Source organism: Alligator mississippiensis, chromosome 2 (assembly GCF_030867095.1).
Source record: "Alligator mississippiensis isolate rAllMis1 chromosome 2, rAllMis1, whole genome shotgun sequence".
Lineage (NCBI taxonomy): Eukaryota > Metazoa > Chordata > Crocodylia > Alligatoridae > Alligator > Alligator mississippiensis.
Window position 1 is genome coordinate 177,340,782 of NC_081825.1, and position 27,012 is coordinate 177,367,793.

Genomic DNA, 27,012 nt, shown 5'->3' on the forward strand with positions numbered 1-27,012 from the left:
TCTCTTCCCTTCCCGTTCCACAAACGCCCTCTCATTCAGCCTCTCACTCACGGCTCAAGACCAGGGTGGAAGAGGAAGCGACCGGTCCTGATGGGAGTCCAGCATCCGGCCTTCGCCCCATTGGTCTTGGTGGGGTTGCAGGGTGAGTACTTGAACTGAGCCACACTTCGTTACTGGAGTTCCCTCAGCAATGCTGCACAGGGCCTGTGCAGGACTCGCTCATCTCCAAGGCTTCATGCTCTTCTGAAGTGGGACACAGGCATGGAGCTGCCTGCTGGGCAGTGAAAAGGTCTACCTTGTCATAGCTTTGGTGTTCAGCAATTAAAATTAAAAAACAAAGCAGATCTCCCCAGCTGGTGTAAAGCAGCTTTTGCTCTACCAGAAAAAGGGCTGGATACCCAGATGGGAAAAATCTGTCTGGCTCCATACATGTTGTTTGCTGCTAAGGATTAGGCCTAAAGAACGTTTGCTGCTTCTTAACAATCATTGACTCGATCAACTCCTTTGCTTTGTTGCGTGCCATGATAGCGATGATACGTCTTATTTATAGGCCAACCAGATAAGCTTTGTGATTTACCAGTAGATAGATAAAGATTAAAAGACCAGGACAAAAGAAACCATATAGGTTAAGAACAGCAGCCTTTAAAATGAGTGTAGCACTGTCAGTGAAACCAACCTGTTATCCGGCAATGCACCTTTTGAAATAATTGGGTTCATAGACTTTTGAAGTAATAATGTTGATGGGCAGATTTAAATTGGCACTGATTTCACTGGCACTCGACAAATTTAGATCAGTTGAGAAGCAGGTGCAAGAAGCAGATTTATCCCATGCCCCCATCCTCCCTGAGACCTTGTCCTTTTCTCCCTGTGTCCCTCTGTTTATCGACCTGTTTCACCCTTTTAAAATCCTAGATTGGGAGTCTCTGGGGCAGCAACTCTTATTTGCACAGCGCTTAACACAACAGGCCTTAATCAATGACCAGGCCTTATAGCTCCTATCGCAGGGGCCCTGAGCTGGACAAGAGTCCCTGTTGTATTACAGTTACAGTTTAGGCCAGCATTTGAGTAAAGAGAAGGGACATAGACAATCACAGTGCAAAACCAGAACCGCTGCAACACAAAGGTTTAATATAGTATTATACAGTATGTTGTGAGCCTTGGAAAGCGGGCAGAAGCCAAATTTGAGATATGGAAAAGTGAAATGAGTTTCTCTAGATTTGTTTTATACTGGATAGGACAAGACTGTTTGGAACATACTAATGAGAGAGGAGAAACCCCTCGGCATGGGTTTTGTGACTTGGCCAGCTTTCTGGGCTCTGAGTGCATCCATCAGGGTTTGTACCTCTTGCCCTTTGTGTCTCGGGGTGGGATCGTGATTATTCCCCCCCCCAACTTAAAGGAGGGCACAATTAAACCACCCTGCTTATTGCCATGAGGGCCATACCTCAGGACCTCGAGGCACCTGTGTCACTTCCTGATTGGGGACTGTTGCCGTAGCATAGCGTATTTTATTTAGCAGTTAGAACGAACTACTCAAAGAAAGGGATTTTGGATCAACAGGCTCTGAGTATGTCTGCTTTGGGGTTTGTGTATGCCTGGATTTATTCCGGAACAGCTATAATTATTTAAAGCTGAATTCCTGAATAAAGCAACATGTTGGCCCTCTTTGAAGGACAGTTAGAAACCAACTCCTTCTGAAGTCCTGCTGTCCCATAATGACTGGCCAGGCAGACCTGGGTCCCCCTGCCTCCCGCACAGATCGTTGGTCTGAGCTTGCGTTGGTCTGATTTGTTGCTGCATCCCCAAAGCAATCCTTTCCATGTCATGCCAGGGTTCTTCTAGGAGGCTGAAACCGGGGAGGTGGGGGGCACGGACATCAGCCCCTTCTAGCTAAACTTGTCCCACACGCTTGGAGACAGTCTGTCTTCTGAACTTCTTATTCTGGGATTTGACCCTTCATGGCTCTTAAATGGAGGCTGATAAGTAACCATCTTGAACCACCTCCTCCTTCCAGCCTAACCTTGGTGAGACGCAGATAAGGCTGAACATTCATACAGACAATGCCATCCCCATAGCCAGGCCAACACACAGTATTAACAAAGTACAATGTAAGGTCAAAGGTTGTCGCAAGCCTAAGGGTCCGTCTGGCTAGTGTAGTTAAGATGGGCCAGTTTCTGTCGCCAGTGGCAGGCAGGGCAGTGATGTGGCCGGTGTCATGTCCAGCTACCTTTGACTCCTCAGCCTCAATGTCCAGGTGCACACGTACCTGTCTTTGGCATAAAATGAGAGCAAGGTTTGAACATGCTTCTCAAGAGCTTTTGGGAGACACCTTATTCCTTTCCATCAATGAAGTGCTCCAAGGCACTCCATGTCCACAACAGCACCATAGGTAAATTGGCTTTCCTCTTCCTCACATCACCAATGTATTGTGTCCCAACCACCAGTCTAATTCAAATAATAAATGCCTTAGGCAAGGGAGCACATATTACTGTATTCTTTGGGTAGGGCCGATTGTGCTGCCAGGGCTTAATATACGCCTAATGAATGGCATCACTGAAAGTAGTACCTGGGAAATGAATCCTACCCTGCCCCCAGAAGGTAGACCAAAGGGTGCTTGGACAAGAGGTGAACAAATAAGTCTTTTCCATCTCTTCCCTCCAGAACCAACACATACAGTGCTGTAACAACTAAGTTGGGCACCTGGGGCAAAGCCCACAGCAGCAGCTCGCCCTCGCCCCATGCACAGATCCAGGGGGTACACCATCCTCCCAAGCTTGCCGAGGAGTGCGCGCAGCGGCGGGAGCCACCCTTTCCCCCTCCCTGTGCCCCCCACAAAAAATGAGCCACATGTGGCTCTGTCCCGCACCCTGCCCCGGCTGGGCAGCACCTGTTGGCGCCCTTTCACTTCAGCACCCGAGGGGGGTTGCCCCGCTCACCCCACCCTTGTTACGCATATGTCATTATTCAGTCCCTGCAGAAGTAGAATCTCCATTGATTGAGTGTGAATCAGAATATTGTAGCTCCGCACTAGTCAGGAGGTAGCCAACAGACTTCAGTGGGAATTTTTCCAGAGTAGGAATGGAGTAAGGATTTCAGGGCAATCAAAAAACTTCTCCCAGCTACACCTCAGCTGGAGAAGATAGAAGAAATATTTTGTCTGATGCAGACAAGGCAGGCTTGGGTGGGAGACGTACGACTAGATAAAAATAACTGAACTCAAGCAGCCCCTTGGTCCACCCACTCTCAGCCAGTAACCAAGGCCTCTAAGGAAGGCAAGCCACTTTCCCATACGATGTTCCTCCATTTGCCATCCTCATAATACTTAAACACACAATTAGAGCTCTAATCTCCTTATGGCCCAGGATAGACTGTCTCAGAAAGTGGGATCAAACCCATGCAGGCCTGGGCACAGAGGAGGGATGGGACAGGTCACTGCTTCAGCATCACCCTGCACAAGCTTTTTATCCACCGGGGCTAAAAAAATAATCCTGTTGCTGCAGTCATTCAGCCTAGGATCAGATTCTGCCGTCCCCCCGAGAAGTGTCCAAGGGAGTCTATAGCGCTCTCCTTGTATGAGTGATGCAAGCAGCTCTTAATGCCTAATTCTAACATGCCCTTAAGCCAGCCTTGCAAAACCCACCAGGAAGATTTTCTAGACCAGGCACCAAATCTGCTCGTTGCCTTCGCAGATTCTAACGAAAGGAAAATAGCGATTATATTGCGTTCCTCCCCTCCAAACAAAGCAAAGCAAAATTGCTGTCCTAAGAGGCGCCAAAATCTTCACAGCTGCATTAATAGAATAAATAAGAATAGTAATGATCACTGCCATGCGAGGTCACCTGTTTGTCTGTTGATTCTTCTGTTGTGTAGAGGAGATTACAGCCGTATTGTGTGAGGCATCGTACACACACTCACTTAAAAAAGAGATGGTCCCTACCCTAAGAACTTACTAGTTTATGTCTGCGCTGCAAACAAGCAGAGCTATGGCAGTTAGGAGTGATTTTTTTTACCAATATTGCTGTACCAGTACAATCTCAAGTATGGACGCAGTAAAAATAACAATGCAACAAGGCTTTTATCTTCAGGGAGTGGTAACCCCACATACCCAAGTCATCTTAACCAATGCAGCGAAGTTGTGTAAAAAGTTATTACAGAATAATATATGGTAATAATATTACTGTGTTTAATCAAGTCTAAGATGAGGTCCCCCCCACCAGCAGCATGGGGGGAAAAGCCCTTCATCTTATAATTGCATACAAGAAAACATCATTCAATATATCATCTATCATAAAACTGCTGCCAGAAGCAACGTGTGCTCAGTAACAGAAACCAACTATAAAGTTGATTAGATGCAGCCAACACTAAGCATGTCTGTAAAATGCATGGGCCATATTCAGTAAATATGCTGATGAAAACCGTGTGTGTGTGTGTGTGTGTGTGTGTGTGTGTCCCTAAAAAAAATAGCAATTGCTCCCCTAGGAGGGAACAAGCACTGGGCATGGAGGTACTGTAATACCAGGACAATGCTTGGAAAGGCTGGAGCAAGCTCCAACACCCTCCCCGGTAGCAAACATGCTCATGGGAATCTACCACAAGGATAGGTCACTACAACCCATCTAAACAAGATAAAATGCTCATTGTGCTCAGTCCCCATGTATTTTGATTTCCTCTTTAGTCCCACAGATGAGCTGTGCTTTTCTTTCTCATTTCCAGTGATTCCTGTTTCTTCACAAGTTTTAAATGGGCATGTCTACACAAGACGTTTACTGTAGAGTTGACTAATTAGCTCTGCAGTAAACATCTTGTGTCTATACGTGCAGAGCTATTAAGCTGGAGCAGTACCGTGGCAAGGAAGTTTGGCGCCCAGGGCAAAGCCCGCAGTGGCAGCCTGCTCTCTCCCCACACACAGATCCGGGGGGCACACCCCCCATGCTTGCCCACGAGTGTACACAGTGATGGGAGCCACCCTCTCCCCATCCCCCTGCCCCCCAAAATGAGCCGCTCGCAGTTCCATCCTGAACACTGCTGCAGCTGGGCAGCGCCTGTTGTCACCCCTTCGCTTTGGTGCCCGAGGTGGTCACTCCACTTGCCCTCCCCTTGCTATGATACTGGACTGGAGTAAACTAATAAACTCTGAAGGAGGGTAGTACTTGTAAATACAAGTACTATCCTGCCACAGAGTTTTTTATTTTACAGCAGCACACATGTAGATGCTGGGGTACGAGGGTGCTTCATTGAAGGGCTGCCTGATGGCTAGCCCCGCAGTAAGCAGGCAGCCCCGCACTGAAGCTCCCTCATGTCCTACCCATCCTCTCTGCAGCACGCTGAGCCAGGTTGGAGCAGCCTAGGGCTGGCAGGCTGAGCTCTGGGGCCCCCTGCTAGGCGGGGCTGCTCCAATACGGCTCAATGTGCTTCGGTCCCGGGCACACATTTAAACGGCATGCCCAAGGGCAATAAACTCTGGCGCAATAAGTGCATCAGTTCTTTATGAACTAACTCTATGAGTGCCTCCCATAATTTGTCTATATGCAAATTAGTAAAGGTATGTTTATTTCAAAATCAGTATTTTGAAATTTGTCCTTCATTTCCATGTGTTTTGGGAGAGCAGGTTCTGACAATATGGGGGGGAGGGACTGTAGGGAGAAGAAGTTGGGGGGCAGAAGGCAAGGGGGCTACCTGACTGCCCCCTCTGTCCCCACTTTATTTTCCCTGCTCTAGCAGTGACTGGGAGGGACAAATTCAAGGCAAACCTCCAAAAATTAGATTCTATACCTGAACAATTATAACAAATGTATTTTTTCCGTATATAGAATCTAATTGGGGGGTCATCTTGTATTCAATTAAACACAGTAGTAACACTAATAGCAATGTTAATGCTAACATTAATACTAATACATTTCACGGGTGATGGAAAGAGAAGCCTTATCGTCATCAGCAACATCATAAATATCTAGCCTTTACACAGTGTAGATCTCAAAGTACACAGATCTGCCCCTTATCAATATATGTTATTACACTCTCCCTACAGGAATAGCTATACTAGTATGGCTATTATACATATATATCTATATAACTATCATTATATATTATAGTCATATAGCTATTAGTGTCTTTATATTGACATGACAGTGTTTACACTAGTTGGGATGTGCTGCTTTGACTACACCAACATAAATAAAGTGACAGCTTTTGTGGGTTGACGGGGTAATTATCTTCTAGGCACGTTGGGCAATCTCTGAGGCAATAGCTACTCATGTGGCATGAATAAAATGCATAGCATAATGCGGTCTCAATCTCTACATGGTATCTTTAAGCCCAACAGCAACAGTAATAGAATAGGCCCAGAATGGTTTAAAAATGCATGATAGTTCAGCCACAAGATACGGACTTAATGCAGAACTCGGGTGAAATTTAATGGCCTCTGTTACATTAGATGGTCTTGGTACTCCTGTCTGGCTTGAAAGACAATCATCGTCACGATCATCACTCTGTGAGTGATCAGGTATAACAGACAGGATTTGGCTGTTTATGGACCGCCATGTTCTGCACATGCACCAGTACATGCCGTGAACCTAAAAGTAACCGTTATCTCCAGAAAGGTTATCTTGAAACCATCTTGCATATTGAGACACCAACTAGACCTCCAAGAATCCAGCTGACTCCAACTTTAGGGTGAAATATTGCCAGCTCATAAACCCTCATACTAGCCCGGCAGACCATGACATGAATCACAGACAGTACCATGACAAGGAAGTTTGGCACCTGGGACAAAACCCACAGCAGCAGCCCACCCTTGCCCTGCACACAGATCTGGGGGGCACTCCCCCCCCATGCTTGCCCAGGAGTGCACACAGCGGCAGGAGTCCCCCTCCCCCTGTCCCCACACCCTCACCAGACAAGCTGTTTGCGACTCCATCCCACACCCCACCCTAATTGGGCAGCGCCTGTTGGCGCCCCTTCACTTCAGCACCTGGGGCGGTCTCCCTGATGCCCCTCACCCCCCCTTGCTATGGCACTGATCACAGAAAACTAACTTCTTTAAACTATAGAAATTCGTGGAGGGGAAGGTTAAAGGAATAGGATTAGGTGTAAATGTGTGCACAGCTTAGATGCTAGAAGGCACTATAAAATGTCACAGGGGACGGAATTGGAAAACAGTGTGATAGAAGGTAACAGCATTGGATATTACAGGTATTTAGGAATTCTTCAAAAGGAAAACGTATGTGATGAAGAACTGAGCAAAACGTTGAAGAAAGAGCGCTTTGGGGTTAACAACAGTTTTTAAAGCAAAGTTCAATAAACAAAATATAGTTAAGGCAGAAACACACATGCCATTCCCTCTATTATCATTCTGCTGCTGTACTAAATTGGGCAAGGATTCACTTCAATTGAAAGTGAGCAGGAGAACAAAGAGGAAGGTAGCACAGTGTAAAGTAAAGAACAAACTCAAAAGTGGAAAATCCCTAGCTTGACAGGAAGGGTGGAAGAAAAGGACTGAGAGCATTCAAGGATGTTATGGACTGGGTGTGTGAGACAACAGCAAACTACATGAGAGACTAAAAATGGACTCTCTGGATCTTGGATCAGCTTCCAAACTAAATAAGGAATCAACTGTAACTGAGTGTAAGTCACTGGACAGACAGCAACAAGAGACACTTAGGCAGCAATGGGTGTAAAAATAACTCCCCAGAGACCTTTGTAGAAAAACTCAGGAAACGTAGCCGATTCTAAGTGGTTTGCTAAAGGAGGACTGAAAAGAGAAACTGAGGATCTAGCTACAGTCAGGCAGGATCAGGTTATTCACACAAAATACATTCCAGCAAGGACAGATTGAAGGAAAATGTAAGTTCAGAATGCAGGATGGGTGGCCAGGGCCCAGAGACTCAGTCATATCATAAGGAGATTTATCAACTTGATCAGAGATGAGCATAAAGTACAATATAACAAAGCTGGTAGCATTGTGTGTTGGGTGCTCTGCAGGAAGTACAGAGTGTGAATAGGAAGGAAGCATTACTATCGTAAGCCAGACAAAATTACAACGAATGAACGCATAATGGGACTTTTTTAGACATTGGTGTTCATGAACCATGTTCTGGAAGACCAGTACCGTGATTGTAAAAAGCAGGAGGGGAGAGTGTTTTGTTATGAACACCACTTAGCCATTCGATAAGAATGTTCTGTTGGAAATACAAGAAAAGACTGACAGATACGATCAGTAAGGGCAGAAATTAAAGAAAACCTGTGGCATGAAAAGCCTAAGCATAATACCAACAGTGTGTGGTGCACTGGAGATATCAAAAAAGTAATGTGTAAATAGGAATTGGATCTATTATCAGACCCTGGGTCCTCCAGAAAGCAGCATTTATAGACACCTCTAACTTCCTGAGGAAGATGGTAACATTTTAAATTCATGGATGTTTTTGCTTAGCTAGACATGCATTCATGACTGTATTCCTCCTGAAATCACCAGTAGCAGATCCAAGAATGGAGTAAGGAGGCTCCCCACCCCCCTAGACACATTTTGGCTGTGCTGCCCATGCACAGTGAACTCTGCACTCACTGCCTGATCAGCATGGGCTTCTGTCCTCCATGGGCACTTGTACATGCAATGGAGGTTTAATCCTTCAGGCTGCATTATATGCTCCCTAAATTGAAACGGTGAGTTTTTAATTGAAACCTACCCCATTGCTGTATATCCATGATTGTCCTGGTGGCCGCAGGTGCCTGCTGAAGGCAGAAACGGTGAGGGGCCCGATCCTTTTTTTTTTTTTTTTGGCAGAGCCTACCCACCTCTCCCGCAGCCAGGAGGCCATTAATCTGCACTATTAATCTGTCATCTTGGCCCCTGGCTGCAGGAGAGGTAAACAGGCTCTGTTGAAAAAAAACAAAAGGATCGGGCCGCTTGCTGCTTCTGCTTCAGCAGGTTCCTACAGCTAGTAAGATGTCTGGGGCCACCCAGGAGCAGGCTGGCTTGCCCTTGAGGCAGTGCAAAGAGGTTGCAGGAGGTCATCTGGGTTTGCTGGCAGCTGGAGAAAGTGGTGGGGATAGTACACAGGGTGTGGGGCCTCCTGGGCAGGCTGCTAGCTAGCCAGGTGCTGCCCCAGCTCGGAGGCACCCGATACAACACTTCCCTGAGCCTGCACAGGCTTCCAGTGCCCCATGCACTGTCCCTGCTACCTTCTCCAGCCACCAGCACACCTAGCCACCCTCCTGCCACCTCCCTACACTGTTTCACGGGCAAGCTGGGTGTGCTGGCAGCTGGAGAAGGTGGTGAGGACAGAGCATGGGGTGCTGGAAGCCCAGTTGGGCTTGAGGAAGCATTGGATCATGTGCCTCCAAGCTGGGGCAGCACCCGGCCAGCTAGTACCCTGCCTGGGCAGCCCCATGCCATGCGCACCATCCCAGCCACCTTCTCTGGCCACCAACAAACCCAGCCACCCTCCTGTTGCATCCCCACGCTTCCCCAGGGGCAAACCAGCCCATTCCTTGGCAGCCCCAGGCATGCTACCAGCCGCAGAAGCCTGCTGAAGGCAGAAACGGCAAGGGGCCCAATCCTTTTTTCTGCAGAGCCTACCTACCTCTCCTGCGGCTGGGGGACAAGCTGACGAATGGCTGCAACATTCCAACTGCAACATTGCAAACTCAACAATGCAAACTCATTTTAAACCCCCAAAACTCGGGTACATGTAATGTGCGATGCCATTAAGATACACAAAGGGAAATTTTCATCATGTGTACATCATGACATTGTCACGTGTACAAGCGCCCCTCATGAACAGTGAGCTCTGAACTGACCAGTTGATGGGGTTGGATCTGGCTGGAGCCCCTGCTTTCGGAGCCCAGGGAGTGAAAGCTGCTGCTGTTCTCCCTGCTTCTTGCTCTCGCTCCCCACTGAATTCAGCAGCAGGGGAAAAAAAGAAATGCACGATAGCAGCAGTGCTCCCGGGCTTCAAAGTTTTGTGAAAACAGAAGCTGTGGCCAGACCTCATGCCGAGAGCTCATGTGCAGCACAGGTATTATTACTATACTTCCAAGGGTGGATTCAAAGGGGGTGTGGCCACATTGCCACATCCCCTTTGAATCCACCCTTGGAAGTATAGTAATAATAATAAATATTATTATCATTGTTGTTGCTATAGGTAATGGAGATAATGACGTAACTACTTAGAACTCTATGTATCTGAAGTACCGCACAAACTAACTCATCTTTGTTGCGTTCTCCTGAATGTTTCCTATCTCAGCACTGTCTTTCTTGCAGCAAGACAATCAAATTTGGATGTTGTGCTCCAGGTCTTGTTCTGATATTTGGTCCTTCTAATGTGTTTTGTCTTCATCTCTCTCCCTCGACTTTCGACAAAGCGTCCATTTTTTTGTATTGTTTTGACACAGACAGAGTATCAAGCATGTCAGACTAATTAACTCAGACCAGGCTGATTTGGCAGAAGACACCAAGGCCATTTCCACCCTGAGGTAGTACCTTGACTTATAGTTTACCAAAGAGGACACACTGGACAAGATTCCCGAAGTGGTTTTGCATGCCTTGATCTTTGGTTGACCAACCTGAAAACTTTAAAAGGGATCAGGTTTCCAAACAATAAATTCTCAGACTTTTCTGAAAATTAAGCCCCTTGAAGTCATCTCCTGTAAGAAACCCAAATCACTAGCCTTACTGAAAATCTTTGCCAGCAAGTCTAAAGAAGCAAATCATTTCATCATTGCTACTCCTTGAAATAGATCCATTCACAGAGCTCTTCTATAGTAAGTCACACTATTGCAAAGAGCTAGCCCAAGGTGCTACAACCTCTTTAAAACCCATGTTAAGGATTATAGTCCAGATCTTCACCTGATACAAATCAGCATAGCCTCAGCTATTCTAAGGGAGCTATAATGGTTCACTCTAGCTAGGGGTCTGGTCCCTTGACTAGGATGGAGCTGTGCCACTTCGTTCATCTGTCATTTAAAAAAAATCTAAGAGTTTAGTGCTCAAGTGTGACATGATCTGAAAAGTGCATGGGAAAGTGGCCCCTTCCTCACGTCTTTGCATTGGTCTTGTCCTCTAGGCCCTGCACAGCCAGATGCAGGCTGGCCATAGTTCTGTTCTGATTCCCCCATTACAAACACAATTGCCAACTCCTTTCTAGCTCTATAATCCTGATGCCTGGTGACAGCAACTACACTGAAGGCTGGAAAAGCCAATCCCACTTGGAGTCAGGGGCCCAGCACTGCAACATGTGTAGATCCCCCTAGTGACTTCAACAGGAAACTATTTGATAGGCCTTTTGCTGACCCTTGATCAAAATAGCCTCTGATCAGCAGGTGAATCAGACCATGTGAGATGCTTGGAACACTCCTTGTAGCATGCATTGATCAGGATCAGTGTCCTTCTCTGCCAGTCCAATCTCCTCCAAAGCGGTGTAGAGCCTTCTGGAGGCCCTTTCCTGCCCCTGCTGACTTTCTTCAAACTGGCTTCAAGCCATTCCTTTGTCTTGCTGCCCACTCCCTCTGGACAGCCCCATAATTTCCCATTAAAAGCCCTGAAGATAGGAATCCCTCTCCCTCCCTCCCCTGCCCTTCGCTGTATGCCCTGCCATCCATCTTAATTAGCACAGAACGACTCTAAGAAGGAAATTAACTTCTCTGTACCCTGGTCTACTTTCAGTTGACCACAAGACAGCATATGCTGAAAGCACTCATGTTGCTGCCATCTCACATTTAATGTTTTTGAGCAAGCTACAGTTAAGTTCACCTTTTAATGGGAATTTTGCTTTGGTGTTAATATCTCTGGGTCCACGTGGGGAGAAAACAGGGAGATTTGAACTTAGGATCTTCAGCCCTAAGAATATGAGCAGCTACCTCTGCCAACTCTGACAGTCACGTCAACTCTCTGTGCTTCTATCTCTGTCTGCCTTGTCTGTTTATAGTGAGGGCTCTTTGGAACAGAACCAGTCTCTTGCCATGCGCTCATAGAGCACATCCAGACAAGTGTGGTTGTGCGGTATGCGGCAGCACCATAGACCGCATGGTCCAGTGTTCTCTGTGCTGCAAGAGCCGGCTGCCCAAGCATGCAGTGCTCCATATTTTTTTCTGCAGTGTTTTTTGACCCCTGGATATCCAGGGGTAAAAATAAAAAACACAGAAAAAATTTACAAATGGAGTAGCACACGCTCAGGCATCATGCACTGCTGAAAAGTGGAGCAGAGCCATGCTGCAGCTGCCAGCCGGGCTGTGCCCAGCAAGATCGCCATGGCTGCAGGACCCCAGGTAAGGCTGCTAGGGCCAGCACAGTGCTGGCCCCAGCCTCTGTTACCTCACCCAGAGTAACTTGCTGCATGCCAAAGTGCGCATGGCATGGGCATTCCCCAGGGAAAAGTAGCAGCGGCACAAGGTGCACTGCTGCTACTTGTCCTCAGGGAACCAAATGTCCATGCATGTGCGCTTGCAGCAGCTCGAATAGGAGCAGCACAAATTTGTGCCAGAGATTTTTGCCTCAGCACACGTGCCTGAACATGCACTGTGGGGCAAGTTGTGCCACTTGGGGCAAACTGACCCTTCCCAGCTCCTCCCACATCTGCAGCCAGGGGGACCTGAGGGCTGGGGCCAGTACCTGTGCTGGCTCCAGCAGTATAAAAAGCTGCCCTGGCTAGCAGCTCAGGGCTAGTTGCTCTTGGGAGCTTCTGAGACCCAGCCAGTTGACATATGAGGACACTAGCCTGCCCATGCCAGCTGGACTGCAGCAGCAGCCTTGACCTACAGTGGCCCCTGTACCCTCTACCCACTGCAGCAGTATGGCAGTGGGGGCTGCTGCCTGGCTGCAGCCTGCTGCCACCTGTGACAGCATCTGCCCCCTTGGCGCTGCAGCCCCATATCCGCACACCTGCCAGACCTGGATGGGGACCGCACAGCCACCTGGGCTGTGGCATGGGCACTGTAGCAGAGCCATCTGCACCTCTGAGCCAGCTGCTAGTGGACCATGGCTGCGCAGTTGGCCTTTGTGTGGCACTGCTGCCATGTATACCCCCACCCTGCCATCTGGGCAACTATCACCTGGAAGATGTCCGCAGTGTGGTGGCCTGCTTTGAACTGTCAAAGCATGTCCTCCTGGCCCTGAGCAGGCTCCTCTGCCTGGATCCTGCCACTTGCCTCACTAGCAGGAATCCTGGTGTTCCCTATTTAAACCTGCAAATTCTCTGATAAAAAAAATCCCAAATTCACTCTTTAAAAACCCGCAAAATCCATGTTCTTCCACAATTAAAACAAAAGACCACTCACTCTCTCTCTCTCTCTATATATCTATATCTATATATAACCATACAGAGAGAGACAGAGAGAGAGAGAGAGAGATCAGTTGGGTAATGTTTTATTGATATATTTACAATTTTAAAACATTTGGAAGCCTACCAGTGCCTCTATCTAATAAAATAAATTCTAAATATCTATGTGCTTTGATGTTTGTTTTTGGTTTTCTTATCATAGAAAAATCAGAGCTCCCCTGACCCCTTCACTAACTAGGATGTGGGGACAGCTGCCCCTGCAGCCACAGCTCCTGCCATCAGGTCTTATCCTGTCTGGCAGCTGGGCAAACTGGGTGTCATCGGGGGATGTGGGGTTTGCAGGAGTGGGATGGGAAGGGGTGTGGGTGGGTGTGGGGGGGATGTGGGGTGTGGGAGGGTGGTATGGGGTATGTGGGTACGTGTGGGGGAATGTGGGGTTTGTGAGGGGATTCAAGGGGGGGCCACCACATGCCCGCCCTCTCCCCCCCACCACGATGCACAGCCTCCAGCGCTGGCAGCAGCAGCCAACCAGGCCATCAGGGCATCAGGGCGGTCATGGCCCACCGTAGGCACAGCCCTGTGGCTGTGCATCACAGCCTGACCCTCAAGGAGAATGGGCCTAGCCCAACCCAACCCAGCCTGGCCTGCCCTGCTAGCACGCATCTTTGGACAGCAGCTGCAGGTGGTGGCAGGAGCCATCCCAGTCCTGTCCAAAGGCACACTAGTGGGGCAGGCCAGGTCGGGGAAGGTTGGGCCTGTGCGTTGCGGGGGGGGGGGGGGGGGGGCAGGCATGTGGGAGCCTCCTGACAAGCCCTACACACCCAACTTCCACACACACCCAACCTCTCCCCCCATACACTCACCCATACACCCCACAGCCTTGCCCTGCTCCTGTTTGCCCCAGCACACTGAGGCAGAGTGCTGGGGCAGCACGGGTACCATAGAGATGCTCTGGTCAGATGCCAGAGTGTCTCTGGTGGACTCAGTCTCCGGTTGCCTCAGGACACACTACAGGACCATGCCCTGCACCGCTTTTTTCTGGGTGTTTTTTTTTTTGATACCTGGAAATCCAGGTATCAAATTTAGAGCCCATGCTGCAATTATGCAGTGCAGGGAACATTTTTTTGTTCTTAGTGTGCCTCTTGCAGCATCTCAAACTGGTTTGAGACGCCACAACAAGCACGTGCGCATTCGTCTGGACATGCCCATACGGTACTCAGTGAAATAGAGTCATCATTTGAACTATACTGGTATAGGTGAAACAGCACAACTCCACTAGCAGAGACTAAATAATCATTGTGATGTACAGATACTTATACCTATTCTTGTATGCAAAGGCTATTAAAAGATGTATCTCTATGGGGGCATCCAGGTGTTTTTTTCACACAAATAATTGATCTAAAGATCCATCTGTGCCTAACAGCCTTAGGCTAGTATGGCTAGGGCACAGCAGTTTCTGTAGCCAGGGGCAGTCAGGGGAGTGACTTGGTCGGCACCACATCCACCACTTTTGACTTCCCAACCTGAATGACCAGGTACCTATGTATGGCTGTCAGCTGGGGGTAGCCCTTGGCACACATCCAACTCACAGCTTGAGCTCACAGCTCTGTAGATGTAGCAAGATGCTTTCACCACTCTTCTATCACCCTACCATTCTGCTAAGTAATAAGATCACAGTAAATAATAATAATAGTGGAGCAGAGGGCTAAATGGCATCATTGCCAGCTTCAGCATTTAGGACAACTGACATGGGCCTGGTAAGGAATGAAGTTGTGCTGATCTTAATAAAGAGAAGGGATATGGTGTGACCTATTAGAGTCCCTTTGTTTCTGAGTCACGTGGATTCTCAACCAGCTCTGTTTGGAGAGTGCACTCTTCATTCGGACATTGTCATCAGAGAATAATAGAGGCTCCCCTAAAAATGTTACAGAGAAGGAAAACAGAATGTGTAGTGGAGGTACTTCTGGAAGAAAACAGATCTCAGCATGAACAGCACTGAGAACCAGATGCCAAGGGGGAAGAGGGCAACAGTAGCTGCCTGGAGAGAAGCAGGTTTAATACAAAGCCATGGTTGCCCACCTCATTGTTCTCTTCTCTTTGCAGTGCTTTTTGGTCATGGTGGAGAAGGCAAGATCCCCACAGGTCAGTGCATCTGTCAAAGCTTCTTTTAGGCCATGTTGATCTCTGGTGTGGAATAAAATCCAATTAGGCAGCCGTCAGTTTAATTAGTTTGTCAGCACCAGACATAACAGGCTTAATGCTTTTGGCTACCATATGGGAGACTTGTGTTTGATTCCTGGCCCTGGCATGTTGATGTCTGCAGGATTATTTTGCAATAAGGCCTAGCTAGCCAGTCTATCCACCCCTACTCATGGCCCTCAAAGGGCCCAGGGCCTCCTTGTACTTGGGAAATCTTTGGGGGTGGGGGATTGGCCAAGGAGTCTGGAATCTGATGACTATACACACCCTGCACCACCCACAGCACACACATTTTGCCTATGTAAGGGAAGTTTTGCCAAAGTTCCCCACCTTTGCAATTATTAATTCAGTTACACTGAGGTTAGCAGTTTTGGGAGCCTTAACACAGATATACCACTTAGAGGTGTAGTGAGGCAGCCCTGTGCCCAGGGGGAGTTGGGACACATGGAGCAACACAGGCTATTTGAGAGGGCAGAGGGGCAAGGGTGATAGTGTAGTCAGCTGCCACTATGGCAGCAGCTATTTTCCTACCCTAGCTGCACCCCACCCTTTTATTAAGTTGCTGGTACTGCTAGCTGCTCTGGGGGCTTTTAGCATCATGTCTTGACAGGCAGTTGTAATGGACACGGTGCTTCAAACACCAGCAGCAGTGGGGCAAGCCATTTACCCTGGGGCTCTCAATGTCACTAATTTCATGGAGCTGAAAGAGAATTAGCAATATTTCCTTAGTGTGGACAAGGCTCGACTCACACGGACACACTTCTATCCACACAAGTGTGCATACACACTCAGACACTCATTGACTTCTACACATTTCTAACAAACAAACACAATGAGCTCCATTTCCTTCCTGCTTTATTTCACAAAACAACCTCTGACATTTCAGATAGGGCTGGAGCAAAAGGGCCAGAAAGGAGACAGAGTGAGCACACAGGCTGTCCTCACTGCACAAAATACATCTTAGTCACAGTGTGTTAACCATACTGTAATAAAAATCCTATTCTAAAATCCTAGGGGAAAAACAGCTCTGTCACTTTTGCCATAGAGTAGTTAAATAAGGTCAACGTTTCACTCTTGGTGTTGGTGGACATTATCCACATGTACAAAAACATGCCTTTTTTGGCAGTGAAGATGAAGTCAAAAAAAGTGAAGCAGACAACAAGGAGTGTGTGTACGAGAGATAGATACCAACAAGTGTGCTTTTGGCTAACGCATCTTTGTTTTCTCAGTAGCACTGGATGTGAGACTCATCGGCACTGGTGACAATTGTTCGGGGCTGCTGGAGTTTAAAAATACAAGCAGCTGGGAGAGAGTTTGTGCCAGCCTGTGGAATAGGAAAAATAATGAACTGGTCTGCAGGCAGCTGGGCTGTGGCTTCCCTTCTCATGAGTTCTCAAAAGTTTATGTTTCAGTTTCTGGAACAGGACCAGCGATTACTGTGTCCTGCCCATATAATGCGAATGCTCTGAAAGATTGCAAACCACAGAAATCCAACTGCACTCAACATCAGTATGTGTTTGTTATTTGCAATAGTAAGTATGACCCATCCTTATCACTTAGAACTTTTGCCTAAGACTGGGTATTCTCCCTGCTAAAATATTCTGTGAATCCTTATCATTTTAGGACCAGAAAAAATCAATACTTCACCACCAACTCCATCACTACCCACGCCAGAACCCACAGGTAAGAAACTCCATATGTCCAGTTTCCTATGACCTGTTTGGATTCACATCCATTCTACAGAGAGAGTCGGTTTTAATTTACCACAATTGAAGCTGATTGTTAGGCAAGAAGCTGCAGGAAATCAGATGAGCCCTGAGTGAAATTAACATGAATCAGATCAAAGCAAACACTTTGTAAAGAAAGATGACAACCAGTGAAACTCGCTAGTGCAGGAGGCCATGGAGTCAAACAATGTGGCAGGATTTTTAAGAGGAATGGATGGTCTTATGGTCACTCCTTATATCTGCAATGATGCCCAATAAAATGGACAGACAGACAGATAGATATTTTCAATTAAATGTACACTTTAATTACATATGAAAATTCTGGTTGACAGCTATATTACTCGACAGGGACAGAGCAGCACCTCCAGATGATAGGTGGAGAACATACCCAGCTGATATCCCCAATGGGTCGTGTGTAGCTGAGATGTTGTAATGAGGAAGGTGGTGGGGAGGAAATCTGCTCTCAGTGCAGATTCACTGCACTGCAAACCCAGATTTTGTCCTCTCCTAAGGTCTTCATGCAAATCTGCACAGCTGGGGTCTGCCGGGCTTCTTCTCTCAATTGACAGCTGGGGTCTGAAGACAGCAGTGGAAAGGCATGACGATGGTGTTAGTAAGTTACATGCTGTGGTTACTCTTCCATCTCTGTTCTTCTCCAGGCGCTCCCAAACTGCGGCTGGCAGAGGGTAAGTTCACCTGCTCAGGGATTGTGGAGCTGTACAAGGAAGGTCACTGGGGAACAGTGGAGTCACGTCCAGAAGACCAGAAAGAGCTAGCCAGGATCATCTGCTCAAAATTGGGCTGTAGAGATCCCTTAAATGAAGGTGAAGAATTGAAAGCGGGAGGCCAGCATTTACCTGTGCATTGGACTATGGTGACACCTTGCAGTGTGGACACTATTTGGGAGTGTTTCAACAGAACCAGACCCTCTTTGAACAAAAAGCCAGCCTCCGTCTTTTGCTCTGGTGAGTGAGATGATCTCAGGACAGTGGAGTAATGTTCCTTTTGCTTTCATAGTTTCATAGTTTCTAGGGTTGTACGGGACCTGAACAGATCATCAAGTCTGACCCCCTGCCCTGGGTAGGAACGAGTGCTGGGATTATAATACCCCAGCCAAATATCTATCCAACCTCCTCTTGAAGAACCCCAACATAGTGGAGAGCACCACCTCCCTTAGGAGCCCATTCCAGAGTCTGGCAGCCCTAACCATAAAGTAATGCCTCTTGATATCAAGCCTGAACCTGCTCTCAATCAATTTGTGGCCATTATTCCTTGTTATCTCAGGTGGTGCCCAGGGGAACAGAACACCTCACCTATTTTCTGCTGGTCTCCCCTGGTGAGTTTATAGACAGCCACCAGATCCCCTCTCAGTCTTCTCTTGTGGAGGCTGAATAGATTCAGGCCCTTTAGTCTATCTTTGTAGGGCCTGGTCTGCTGCCTCCTGACCATGCGAGTGGCCCTCCTCTGGACCCTCTCAAGGTTAGTCACATCTCTCTTGAAGTGCAGTGCCCAGAACTGGATGCAGTACTCCAAATGCAGCCTGACCAGCACTGCATAGAGGGGAAGGATCACCTCCCTGGATCTGCTTGTGATGCATGAGAAGGTGTGGTTAGCCTTACTGACCGCTTCTTCGCATTGGTGGCTCATGTCCATCCTGAAGTCAACAATGACTCCAAGATCCCTTTCAGCCACTGTGTTGTTGAGAAGGGTGTTCCCCAGCCTATAGGTGTGTTGCTGGTTCCTTCTCCCTAGATGCAGCACCTTGCACTTGTCTGCGCTGAATTCCATCCTATTCTCATCCACCCACCTCTGTAACCTGTCTAGATCTAGCTAGATTCTGTCCCTCCCCTCCAGCATGCTCACCTCATCCCACAACTTGGTGTCATCAGCGAATTTGGACAGCGTGCTTTCCACACCCACATCCAAGTCACTGATACAGAAGTTGAATAGCACAGGACTGAGGACTGAGCCCTGGGGAACTCCACTGCCCACATCCCTCCTCCCTTCTTTCCTCTTCCTTCTTTAACCTTTAGTCCAGAAAGGCTGAACCATCCTGGCAGCTCAGTTATTGCTATAGTGAACAGAGTTATATATGTAAAGAGTATGTACAGAGTGAATGTAAATTATGGAAGGAACTGAATTAAACCCTTCAAAAACGATCCTATTTCCTTTGTCCATGCTTACCTCTGTCCTTGGCTTGCCATCGGTTTTAACCTTGATCTTTTCATTTTCTCCTTCATCCTTCATTCCTGCCAATCTGAAAGTGCCATGATTGCCATTACTTTTCAGTACAATGGCATCCTCCCACATTAGGCTTATGTTCAAACTTAAAAAAAAAATACATTTCATGCTTTATTTTTGGTAATAACCACTCCTTATCCTGAGAAATTTCCTGCTTTGGCACTGCAAATAGTGTAGGGCAATCCTGTAGAAATATGCTTCAGGACGAAATGCAGTGTAGTGCAAATCCTCTGCAATACAATGCCATATGATGTTCCATAGAATTGCCATCTCCTGTGATACAGTACAATATAATACAGCACAGCTTTAATAATCATACTCTGTGGGTGTGTCTACATGAGACCCTGACTGCAGAATAGACTAATTAGTTCTGCAGTAAACATTTCATGCATTTACATGAGCACCTCTATTAGGCTGGAATAAATTAATTAGCTCCACAGCAGGACAGTACCTTTAAATACAAGTACTATCCTGCTGCAGACTTTTTTACTTCACAGCAGTGTGTGTGTAGACACTGACGCAGTTGGCTGGGGCATGAGGGTGCTTTAGTGCAGGGGCTGCCTGCCAACTAGCCCCACACTGGAGCATCCTGGTGCCCCAGCCATCCACTCTGCAGCACGTTGAGCAGGGTAGAGCAGCCCTGGGCTGACAAACTGATCCCCCAGGGCCCCCCCCCAGCTGGGGCTGCTCCAACCCAGCTCATGCTGCAGTCCCAGGCACACGTTCAAACTGTATGCCCAGGAGCAATAAACTCTGGTGCAATAAGTGTCAGAGTTTATTGCTTCACATTAATTGCATGTGTAGATGTGCCCTATATGTCACTAATACCTTTACGTGGATTATCTCCAAGCAGTTTTTGAAGAATACTTATAATTTCTCTGTGAGGCAGGATGATTCCCGTTGTTATACAGAACAGAACTGGAAAGTGAGGTGCCCCAAGTCATGCAGTAAGTTAAGATTAAAACCCAGCTCTCCTGGTTCCCCAGCCTGCAATGGAAGCAGCAGGCCATAAAGTCACTGGAATGGGTAAAAGAATAGAAGGCTGCAGAATAAAGCCAGTTGATCCCAAAGCCTGTGAAAGGCAGCAGTCCCTGGGGTGGTATCATGGCTGTAATATTTAAAACATTAACTAAAAAGGATGAAACATTAGGCTGCCCATTCCTATTATTTGTATTAAAGTAGCACCTAAAGAGCACAGATTATATGAGGGCTCAGTTGTGCTAGGCACTGTATAGACTCTTGAGTGGGAGACAAATTCTGCCCCCAACAGCTTATGCCTAAATAGGCAGGACAGACTAAGGATAACAGGTGAAATAGGTCAAGTGAATTGCCTGAAAATAAATAGGGATTGGACTTGAGTCTCCTGAGTCCTATACACACTGGGCGTGTCTACATGCACACTTGAATGCACATTAGCTTATTTTAATGAACATTAAAGCATCATAAAAAAACCATGCACTTTTGCTAATGTGCATAAAAATAGGCTAATGTGCCTTTTTCTAGTACCTCACAATGGAGGTACTAAATTTAATGGGCATTAGCAAAAGCGTGACACACCCACTGAACCAGGCTGCCTTTAGACAGTCATTCAGAAATCATCCCACCATGAGGTCTCACCAGTCCCTGTTGTCTTTTTTTCAGGCTCCCAGCCAAAGGCAATGGAAAGGCTTGTAGATGGCCAGAGCCCCTGTGATGGGAACATCGAAGTCTTCCATGAGGGGAAGTGGGAAGTCCTTTGTGATAAGAGTGAACACAGGCAACGTAGAGGAGAACAGATCTGCAAGGAGCTGCAGTGTGGGAACCTCTCATCCAGCGCTGAAGTCAAGGACCACAAAGTGGAGGGAATATACTGTCAGGAGGGGAGCTTCCATCTGTGTCACACCTTCCAAAGAAAGACCAAGAACTGCTTCAGAACCAGAATCGTGTGTAAGCCCACAGATAGCCAAACGTTTTAGAACGGCACTTGCTGCTTTGCATCAGAAAACAGGATTTTGACTAGGGATGTAAATATCATTTTAAAAATTAGTCATTTAAACTCTTCTAATTATATCAGTTAACTGTTTAACCAATAACGCATACCTACAGAGTAGCCAGCTCTGCTTGCCACAGGGTGAGACACATGCAGGCAACAAGCGGATCTCCTTCTGCCAGCCATTGTGTCCTGTCCTACTTCTCTTTCCCTGCCTCTCCTCCTCCAGGGAGAAGGCTAGCTCAGCTCAGGTCCACCACCTCCTCCCTGCACCCCAGCCACAGCACTTTGATTTATGCAGCATGAACTGCTGGTGGAAGGGGTGGGTGGTGTGCAAAAGCGGGCTACGCTGCCTCCGGGAAGGGTAGTCTGGAAAAGTAGTGCCAGTAAACCACACGGTAATTCATACAACATAGTCTGTTTTAAACATTACCCATAATGCATTAATGGTATAATTATAGTTTAACTATTTAACATTTCACGTCCCTAGTTCTGACTTGGTGGTCAGGCTGTCCACAGGGGTTGAACACATGGTACCAGGATCTACTACCTCTTATGCAAAACAGCCACTCCAGTTAGCCTGGAAGCAGCAGCACACTACGCCCTTTCTATGGCCCAGCTACTCAAATGGGATAAAAACCCATAGGTGCTTAAGGTACTGAGGAGACGGAGAGTAGAAATTTGACTGAGCCACGATGGGTGCGGGTGGGATCTGCATCCAACGCAGGTTGGAGATGTTAGTTGAGTGGATGCTGGGGTAAAGACTAGAAGATGGAAAAAGCCTTGGCATGTGGAGTGTGGATAGAGATAGGGAGTTTGGGGCCAGGTGTAGAAGAGGTTGGAGTTTGAGCTGGATTCTGTCCTCCTGCAGTGGATTGACTTCCTCTATGCACTGGTGAGAATCAACAGTAACTCCATCTTCTTTTCCTCAGGCCAGGATTTCAAGCCAGTTTCAGTTGATGTGGGAGCAGGAACCATCATGAGCATCCTGCTGGCTCTGGTCCTCTTTGTAGTCTTCCTGATCATCTGCGGACCCCTCATCTACAAGAAACTAGTGAAGAAATGTAAGTAACAAACTGTCCCTGTGGCTGTGAGATCCAAGAGCCTGTTTACCTTACATCTGAGCCCACCTAACAGCTTCAGCCTCAGTTTCTATTGTGATCTCATTTTATCTTGCCCATTTTCTCCTGTTCTCTCATGCTTTCTTCCTCCTATAATGCCACTCTTTTCCCCTTTCATTTCCTCCTGTCTGCCTCTTTCCCACTCCCTCACTTCTGGGCTGGTCACTTCAAGGGCGGTGGCAGCTGATGCTTTGTTGTTTTGCACGGTGTCTCCTTTGAGGATTCAGGAAATGCACACCCTCTTCTCCTACTGACCCCTTGCAGCAGTTCCTGGCAGCCATGGCTTTGTATTTCAGAAGAAATTGTAGCTGGTCCTTTCTCTTTTCTTCAGTGGCACCACAAGCAATTATTGCTAATCATGTAAGCCCATATGGTGCAGGCAGAATAAGAAAGGAAATCAGAGGGGAAGACCTGTTGGCTTGGGCAATGTCATGCACAGCAGTATCCTGCTGCTGAGAGGATTAACCAGTGAAAAGATGCAAAGAACCAGGCAGGCTCTGTTCTGCAAACTATCTCCAGCACCTGATGCATCTAATCAGGAGGCAACAGAGGGCTTGGTTGGTGTGGCACATGTGCCTGTGCGTTAGGAACACTGGGCACATAACAGAACAAAGGGAAATTGAGGTTGAAGACTTCTTGACAGAGAGAGATCTGTCAGGCCATGAAAAGGTCTCCCAAGGGAATTTTGCTGGTTTCAGTCATTTGAAATCAAATGAACAAAGCACTAGAAGAAAATACATAGTAGGGTCACTCCTGGGACACAATGACCTGCTGGGCCTTCCCTGCAACCCCACAGTGTCCTTCCATGGCGTGTTTACAACACGATAGACAGGCCCGTGTCCATTTAACTACAGTGTTTCTCTCCACCTTTCTCCTTGCAGTCTCCAAGAAACAGCAGCGCCAATGGATTGGACCAACTGGATTAAACCAAAATGGTAAGCAGCAAGCACAGGCCTGAGGCAAGGGGAAGCCGGTCATTTCCATCCCCCCCTCGCCCTCTCCAGCTTCCTCTGAAGACAGTAGCTGTGGTGCTGCGGTCAGTTTGATCTCAAGTGCATGGGACCTTATGGCTCCTGCTCTCTGTCACAGAATGGCTAGTTGCAGCCTGATGGTTATAGGAAGTGGTTTACAACCTGTTACCACTTCAGAGGCTGAGGTTTCCCTTCAGCCCTACCATCACATCACCTTCATTCAGGTGGTGTCACTGACTACAAGGTGAAAAAGCAGCCCAGGCACAAGATGCATTTGAGGCTGAGAGTAAGCCTGAGGCCTCAAGAATGACAGCTCTGGGCCAAAAGATGTTTTTGAAGTCACCCTTCAAAAGGCTGCTGGGCTCCCAGAGCACTGGACAACCAAAAGCCATTCACCAGCCCCTGAAACAGCCACCTCTGGAATGGAAAGCAGGAGCATGACACAACAGGTTGTAGGAGGGGCTGGGAAAGATCTCTCTGCTTGTAACTGCAGGGAGTCTGGGCAGGAAGAAAGCTGTTCCCCAAATAAAATGGTGTGGGAATTTTAGGGGCTCCATATGATGTTTTATAATTCATCCAAAAGATGGCAATTCCAGCCTAACAAACACCCCTCATGCTTTCATGCAGAGGGGGGTATGCCCCCTACTGATCATTTCCTATTTGGCTATATTACTTCCATGCTGGGGTGTGGGATGTGTACTGAGTCACCACTATCACTTCCTGCGGTGCCGTAACCCACCCAGGACCATGCGGAATCACTCGCTCACTATTGACTCAGATAGGAAAGTTGAGTTGCAAGTGCTATTTTCGGTGGTACAGAGCAGCCTGCTACCATGGTATGGGCTGGGTTCAATTCTTACTAACCCCACTGTTGACTCACAAAGGCTGGCCTGTTTGTATATAGGTAGTGGTAGAGGTGGCTGACATATAAGGGTGAGGAGTTTATTTCCATGCTTTGGGGTGGTTGAAAGTGTTTCGGTTGTGGTAGCGTGATTAACGATTCTCCGTTGTGCTGCCATCTAGTGTCGTTCCATCGCAATAGCACTGTCACCCTCCGGCCGAGGTCTGAAGGTCAAAGAGCTCAGGGGGAAGAAAATGACTATTCTCATACTCCCAAGAAAAACTCCTACCTTTCAGCCTATCCAGGTAAGCAACTAACTGGGCTTGGCCCAGCCAAGGAAACACAACCACAGTGAATGGTGGAGAAATGGACCCCAGTGGGTGAAGTGGCTGTCCACTGAAGGAAGGTGGTCACACCTGCTTTGCAACAATAGACTAGATAACTCAGACAGCAGAGTAGGAATCAGTCTATAGAGCAATTCTTTATCCAGGTGTTCTGTTTCCACTGACTTGTTGTGCAGCCTCAGGCAGGTCAGTTAACTTCCCTGGGCATCCATCCGTTTCTTCCATCTGTAAAGGTGGAATAACTAAAGTTATAAGATTGGAGAAAAACACCTCATCACAAGACGTAGCTATTACCTACTATGATTTTGTATGACCGGATGTGCTGGGGTTGGGAAGCCCTGGTATAGTCCTATATGCTGGGTACTCTGTCCCCCTGCAACACATCATTTTGTGTAGCAAAAAGTGACAGTTTCTTTCTTCTGTAGCTCTGGAAGGAGCAATCCGATCTTCCAACCCTCCAGACAACTCCTCTGACAGTGACTATGACTTGCACTCAGCTCGGAGAGTATAGCCCCCTTCTGAGAGGTAAGCTGTTCCCTTGCCCACATGCTGTATCCCCAGATGGGGGCAATCCCTGATCCTGTTACTGTGTAATCTAAGGGTGAGAAGTGAAACACATCACAGAGGCTTAGCCAATTGCTGTATTCACCTTTTTCTGACTTCCTTGAGCTCTGGCAAAATATCGAGTGATTTTCTGTCATTCATTTTCTTGCCCTGTAGACAGAGGCAGGATCCAGCATATGGAAAAACTGAGAGAAGAGAAGAACAATACCTGAAATAATTCTGCACTCATCACCTTGGAAATATTTCCATGTTACTACATGCAAATATAATGGCTTTTGCTACACTCACAGAGGCAAAAGATGAGGGAATCTATATGGACCCCAGTATCACCCCCATTTTTCTAGATGGGGCAAGGAGAATCAAGATACCTACTACTTCCCAGGTAGCCTTTAGCAAGTCACTTAGACCCAGCATTCCAATAGTGACCTCAGATTTGCATGTCTCTGTTTCTGGGTGCCCTAGGTGAAGACCCCGGCAGCCTGGCTTTGAACTACATTGCTTATTCACAGTGCCAGCTGAAGCATATGTGTACGGTAGTTGCTGAGCACTTCTGAAAATCAGGTCTGTGCGGCTCCTGCTAGACATTCAGAATGTGAGGCATTCAGGAACAATGGATACCTTTTTAAAAATGGGTCATACAGTTCTTTTAAGATTTTACTACCCCACCATTATCATGGTATCTGAACACCTTCCTGTGACAAATTCATCTAGCATCCATCGCTTAAAGTTTCATTTCCTTTTTCCTTACTGGCATACACATGTATGTATTTTAAGCTGATGTGCTTAAAGGCAAGCAGGTAGATAGAGGAGCTGGGTATTCCACTTGAGTTGGAAAGCAGTACTGTCCCCTGCAAGAATGATTTGCTTAGACTCTGTGTTTCCCCATCCCTAAAATAAGGATAATACATCCATCACCCTGGAGTTGTGAGGCTAAATGTGTTAAAGTCTGTGAGGTACAGATACCAGGATGATGAGCATCATGGAAAAAAATTATAAACTGTCTACTGTGTTACTTAGGAAGCTGCAATGATGAATGTTGGCTGTGTTTGTCACTCTGTAGATGTCTGGTTGGTTGAAGAAGCCCAGGAGTGTGGTTTTCCTGTGGTAACGTGCATGAATGGAGCTTGAGTGAACATGTGTGGGGGTGAGGAGACAGGTTTGTAAAGACGCAAGTAAGACTGAGATATAGCAGCTATACGTTGAGAGTGGCAAGGAGATAATAATGTTCAACACAAATGTGACTGAGATATTTAATAAGCAATAATAACAGCTGTAATAAAATATTTTCCTAGTAGTTATGTTTCCTTTTTTCCACTCATAAGTACAGTGCCTAAGTGCAGAACAGGATTGACACAGCTCTATGAAAAATGGAGAAAGTGTAGCTTTCTGGTAAAGCATGACACTGAGATTCAGGATATCTGGCTTCAAGTTCATGACTCTCTTCTGATTTATGGAATCACAGTCTCCTTATACCTTGGTTTCCCCATCTCTAAAATGAAGATAACAATACTTCTCTTGTCTATATATGCAGTATTTCTTGCTTTGCCCATCTCCAGTGTTGATGGAGGCATTTAGACCACACTGCAAAGTAGCTTACTCATAACACGGTTCTGAAGTGACTATAAAAAGGGTATTGTTGAATGCCATGCTTATTTCTCTTATTTCATATCTTTCCTAGAGATATCATTTTTACAAATTCAGTTCTCAGGGCAGAAACATGTTTTAATATTACTAATCTAAAAGAGATTGTTACTCAATTTGGAT

General features: G+C 47.0%; 2 protein-coding genes across 2 annotated transcripts in view; one reads left to right on the forward strand and one right to left on the reverse strand.

Annotated features, from left to right (window-relative positions):
• On the forward strand, window positions 1-26,862 carry CD5 (CD5 molecule). Its single transcript, XM_019485281.2, has 11 exons — window positions 1-142; window positions 15,375-15,413; window positions 16,703-17,002; window positions 17,094-17,153; window positions 17,857-18,162; window positions 21,080-21,364; window positions 22,340-22,471; window positions 23,410-23,463; window positions 24,523-24,645; window positions 25,110-25,209; window positions 25,405-26,862. Exons 1-10 carry the CDS (start codon window positions 91-93, stop codon window positions 25,193-25,195), a joined length of 1,437 nt encoding a protein of 478 aa, XP_019340826.1. The 5' UTR covers window positions 1-90; the 3' UTR covers window positions 25,196-25,209; window positions 25,405-26,862.
• Window positions 24,421-27,012, reverse strand: part of VPS37C (VPS37C subunit of ESCRT-I) — a 12,813-nt gene continuing 10,221 nt past the window's right edge. Inside the window, exons 5-6 of the mRNA XM_006264590.4 lie at window positions 25,334-25,433; window positions 24,421-24,909 (exon numbers count right to left, since the gene is read on the reverse strand). Of these exons, the coding sequence (XP_006264652.1) occupies window positions 25,386-25,433 (48 nt within the window). The 3' untranslated portion in view covers window positions 24,421-24,909; window positions 25,334-25,385. The remainder of the gene's footprint in view (window positions 24,910-25,333; window positions 25,434-27,012) is intronic.

What these genes read in the sequence shown, in the direction of transcription:
- CD5 (XM_019485281.2), top strand. Translation starts at nt 91, where the DNA reads ATGGGAGTCCAGCATCCGGCCTTCGCCCCATTGGTCTTGGTGGGGTTG. An exon ending in TGTGTTTGTTATTTGCAATA is followed by an intron (nt 17,003 to 17,093) that starts GTAAGTATGACC and finishes TTATCATTTTAG; the next exon opens with GACCAGAAAAAATCAATACT. An exon ending in AACTGGATTAAACCAAAATG is followed by an intron (nt 23,464 to 24,522) that starts GTAAGCAGCAAG and finishes GCTGCCATCTAG; the next exon opens with TGTCGTTCCATCGCAATAGC.